At 47.4% G+C, this 4,866-nt stretch overlaps 1 protein-coding gene across 1 annotated transcript in view; it reads left to right on the top strand.

Annotated features, from left to right (window-relative positions):
• PDCD5 (programmed cell death 5) overlaps positions 1–4,650 on the top strand; it is a 5,338-nt gene extending 688 nt beyond the window's left edge. Inside the window, exons 2-6 of the mRNA XM_012733173.1 lie at positions 305–357; positions 2,151–2,212; positions 3,203–3,294; positions 4,079–4,150; positions 4,462–4,650. Coding sequence (XP_012588627.1) covers positions 305–357; positions 2,151–2,212; positions 3,203–3,294; positions 4,079–4,150; positions 4,462–4,509 — 327 coding nt within the window. The 3' untranslated portion in view covers positions 4,510–4,650. The remainder of the gene's footprint in view (positions 1–304; positions 358–2,150; positions 2,213–3,202; positions 3,295–4,078; positions 4,151–4,461) is intronic.
• Positions 4,651–4,866: the final 216 nt, after the last annotated feature.

The following is a 4,866-nucleotide window of genomic DNA, read 5'->3' as shown; positions in this document are numbered from 1 at the left end:
TCATCCCTGGCACGAAGTTTGATTTCCCATCAGTTACCCTCGGTGGCATAGCACAGGGACTCCCCTCTCTGTTTGTACTTGAAAACAGCCTGTTAGATTATGACTTGACAAACTTGTCAGCTCATAGTAGTGAGTAGAAACTAGCCCATTCTCCGCTGTGAGGTCCAGTCTAGTTTGGGGGGACCCCGTCTCTCACTGCCGGAGCCCATAAGGTATCAAAACTCGATTAGGATAGCTCCCGTTTTGGGGGGCTTGTTTTGTTTTTTTTTTTTTCTCTCAGTGAAATCACTCTGCTAAAAGGTAAAAATTGCCATTTCAGGACCCTGGAGATGCAGCCCAACAGGAAGCAAAGCACAGGTATGGGTTGGAGCTCAGAACTTTACCAAGGGTGGTTTTACCAATTGGTTGCCTTTTTTTTTTTTTTTTAACTTGAGTTGTTTTACAAGTGTGTGAATCTTAGTTTTTTCCTGGCAGTGATTTTTCTATGAATCATCCGGATAATTTATTAAATAAACACGTGGTGCCCCCCATTTCTTTGCTTATTTCTCTGCAAAATAGTTACTGTAAAAACAGCAGAGTAAGAACTACTTGATTGGGTAGGGTTCCTTGGGTCAAGTGCTTGACATTTAGTAAATGCTCAATAAATAGTAACTAGCATACGAATCTTACTGTTATTTTATCCCAGCACATAGCAGAGCACCTCACACATTAGTGAGATAAATACCTGGTTGCTCCATGCTGCGTTTTTCCCCTAATTGTGATTGAGAGAAACAAACACATGGACTTAACCAGTGTCCAGTGAGGTAGTAATTGTATTTTCATGCAGCAGATTTCTGGAGCTTTTCCACCTTGCAGACCTGAAACTACACCAGCGGAATGATTCCTCCTTCCCCTCCCCCATCATGCTACCACTTGGCAAGTTCGTTTAGCAAATATTTGAGTACCTGTTCTGGGTCAGGCATTCTGCAGGGTCTGCAGGAATAGGTGAGGCAGAGAAGGCTCCTGCCTTTGCAGCGCACATTAGAGGGACAAGACAAACAGTATCCAGTCGTTTGTGCCAGGGAGAAAATGAATTCCATTGATTCTAAGCTGTAACTTTCTATGTGTCATAGTTGATCCCTTTTATCCTGACTTTTTCAGAGAGGATTCACTTTTGCTTCTGCTGTCACTTGGCGGCCTCCTAAAATTCACTGTTGGGGGGGCCCCCTGCCTCCACCCTGGTGTGAAGGCAGACAGCAGACCTCCCAGGGCCACAGTGGAGCACACGTGCCTTCTTGTCTGCATGGCAGGTTTATGTCTTCTTCATCACTTTGAGTGGCCTCTCGTGTTAGGCCTTCCTCTGGGTGATTCCTTGTTCTTAGAGATACATAGAACTAGGGTGCGTTTATAACCTATGGCATCTCAGATGGAAGTGCAGTGCTCTGGACTAAGGAGGAAACACCTGAGGAGTGGGCTTCAGGCTGTGTGCTGTGAGCACCAGACGTCTCAGATGGCAGCTCGTAGGCACAGCCAGCTTCTCTTCCCCCACCATTTTAGAATCTGCTTTTGTCTATGTGGTGTGTGAAGTTTCTGGAAGGGCATCATAAAAAAAATGCTTAACGGTTCAAAGGAATTGCCTTACGACCACGAACTAGTTCTCACTTGGGTAGGCTGGAGACTGCAGGGAGAGCTGTAGTCAGTTTCTGTCTCCCTCGCCCACCTGAAAACATAGAAGAATCCCGAAACACAGATGTGGTTCTAGCTTAGACTCAGACACCTGTCTCTTCAGTGTTCCCGCTGGGTCTCAGCTTCCTCATCTCTCATCACAGAGATGAATTGCTTGGTCCTTCTCATTGCCTGAGCTCTCACTCTACAGTTCTAGAACCTCTCACAGAGTATCTAGTAAGCACTGGTAATGGTGGTGGAGCTGGGACTCCAGCTTGAATTATGAAAATACAAAGCTTTCTACCTTTCCACTTGGCAGGCTCTAATGTGAAGCTGGTTTGGGGGGGGGCAGGTGGGCTTCTCTGTTTGTTTCCCCTGCTCCCCAGCGCATCTGTGTGCCAGGTGGGTCTCCCTCTTGCAGTGTGTTGGGAGAGCTGTGTTTCTGTCTATTGCACAGGACTGCTGGCTGCTTGCTTCTAATTTTGCTTGACCTGTTTTTGTTGTAGGGAAGCAGAAATGAGAAACAGTATCTTGGCCCAAGTTCTGGACCAGTCAGCGCGGGCACGGTGTAAGCGTCTTCAGTTTCCTTTAAATTATTTCCATCAAATGCTGCTATCTCTGTAATAAATAGTTGTATCAAAAAAGCTTGAGCTTCACAATATTTATAAAGAGTGTGATGCTACAAACTTTCAAGTACTTTAGTCACTATTGCAAGTAGCAGCTTGGTCCTTAGCAAGGAGATGATCTCCAAGCACAAAGCAGGTAAAATTTATAGGTGACAGCTTTCAGTCAGGGAGGTCACGCATTGCTGGTAGTTGCTGCGGGTGAGCGCAACTCAGGGGTTTATTGCATTCTTGATTTTAATGTCTATTCATAGTTTTGCATAATAAAAACCAACGAGAAAACCCTGTTTAAAAAAAAATGAAATGAAGCCAGTCAGAATGAACTAGTGTGTTCTGTACCATAACCTGAAGCCCAGTCCAGGAGAGGGAGCCTTGGATGAAGGGCCCCAGATATATGTGAGCAGCAGCATATAGACTGGCTGCCAGAGGGCAACTCTACGTTAAAAAATAGATATGGGGAGCCCTCCCTGGTGGCGCAGCGGGTTACAGCACAGCACTAAGAAGCCACTTCAGCATGTGTTCGATCCCCGCCCCCGAGGTGACCCAGAGGGCTCAGCAGACCTCTCCTGACCCACCCGCTGCTCCCCTCAGCAGTGGACTCCATCAGTCGGCCTGTTCTGCTCCCCGCTCTGTCTCTGGTGAATCCTCTCACCACCCCTGCACCTCTGGCTGTACCCCAGTTCTGTATGCATAAATCAGTAAATCTTTAAAAAAAAAAAATGGTATGGAACTTAGACTCTGAGGGCTTGGTCCTCTGTGTAGCCTGGACTGAGAACGACATGGCTGAACTTGGGGTTCATTTTTAAGAGGGTTCCAGTACTACGTGCCCTACTTCCTTCCCTCCGCCTCACGCAGTCTGTGAAATGCTTTGCATATGTTTAAGGTATAATGTATGCATTTAGATTTGATAACTTTTGTATGTTTTTTCTTTTCAGTGAGTAATTTAGCACTTGTAAAGCCTGAAAAAACTAAAGCTGTAGAAAACTACCTTATACAGCGGGCAAGATACGGGCAACTGAGTGGAAAGGTAAGCTGGGGCTGCCTCGGGGCAGCTTTACCTTGTGTTACCTGCTGCACCAGAACCTGCCTTCACAAGGCCAATTTCACCTTGCGGTTATGGGATTCTCGTTGACTCTGAAGTATTTTTAAACAGGAGGCTAGTCCTATATATCGTAAATACTGAAGGGCAACAAATTGCCTTTAAGCCCTCCACCGCTTTCTCCTCCTGGACATAGCCATGGAACTTTGTGGTGTCTCTGTGACCCCTGCCTGTCATGTCGGCTAGCAGAACTTGCTTCCACACTGGCAGCACTGCAAGTGAGAAGTGGAGCGGCTTTGAGTGAGAGGCGGTAAAAGCCCTTGCTTGGCGCGTGGCTGCTTCTGTGCTGCAGTGCCGGGCACCAGCGGCCGGGCCTTCGCCAAGCTGCCCATCTGCATGGCGGCTTCCGCCGCCACAGCCCACAGGCCCAGTCCTGCCCGAACCCCTTGTTCCAAGAACATATGTGTGGCAGAGACGCCAGGGCTTCCTTTGTGTGACTCGTGTCTCCTGCATGCTCGCTTCTCGGGGTGCTGCGTCTTTACCCCTCACACCGAACACAGGTTTTTCTGCGGAGGCTAGTAGATGGAAACTTCTCCCTGCCCTCCTCACGTGAGGCTCACCAAGCATTGGCATTATGACAGGTCATCACGAGCAGTAGGCCCGACCTCCCGCCCCGTAGCTTTCCCGTGCCTCAAAAGGCCCTGAAACGAAACAGTTCAGTCTGCTGGGGACAGTTGTCTCAAAAGTTCTTTTTTCTTTCCGGCTGTTCTAGGTATCAGAACAAGGTTTAATAGAAATCCTCGAAAAAGTAAGCCAACAGACAGAAAAGAAGACAACAGTTAAGGTAAGTTTCCTCAATGCACACGGCAAGAAAAACAAACCGTTTTAGGCGATGTATCGACTGCACCCCGCTGCTGCGGACATCCTCAGTCCGCAGGTGGCTCCTGTGAGGCACCGAGTGTCTGAGGAGAAGGGCTGCGTGCCTGGCGGGCTCTGGTTTTTATGGCTTTTCTGCCCCTGTCCCCTTACATCTAAAACACTGGGTTTTTTAGGGAGACAATAAATGTCTTGCTAACGATAGTAGGTAGAAATTTTTCTTCTGGAAAGTTTGAATTACACTTTAGTAAACATGATACTTATTTAATTCCCCCCCAGTTCAACAGAAGAAAAGTAATGGACTCTGATGAAGATGACGATTACTGAATTTATAATGTTTAGAGACTGGAACTTAATGGAACAATTCTAGGACAGATAACTGCTTGGCAGAAGTTGAGACCTGACTGAATGTTCACTTTGTTTACTGTCTATATGCCTTTAAAAAAATAAAACTTGTTACTCAGAACAGCAAGTTGGACAAAGTTCTTTTAGTACCATGGCCAAAGGAACAGCAAGTCTGCATTTCAGTGTTTCCCCCTTTCCTACCAAAAGCTCCTCAATCTGCAGAGCAGCCTGGACACACCTGTCCTGCAGTGAGGTGCCCGTGCTCAGTGGCCGGAACTAAGCCTGAGCAGGCGAGGCCAGCGCCTCGCGCCGTGCAGGCTCTGAGAGCCGGGGCACTTA

The sequence above is a fragment of the Condylura cristata genome, unplaced genomic scaffold, assembly GCF_000260355.1.
Source record: "Condylura cristata isolate star-nosed mole 26May11 unplaced genomic scaffold, ConCri1.0 scaffold00039, whole genome shotgun sequence".
In the NCBI taxonomy this organism is placed as follows: Eukaryota; Metazoa; Chordata; class Mammalia; order Eulipotyphla; family Talpidae; genus Condylura; species Condylura cristata.
The sequence above is the reverse complement of the archived record's forward strand: the minus strand, read 5'-3'. Positions and strand labels throughout refer to the sequence as shown.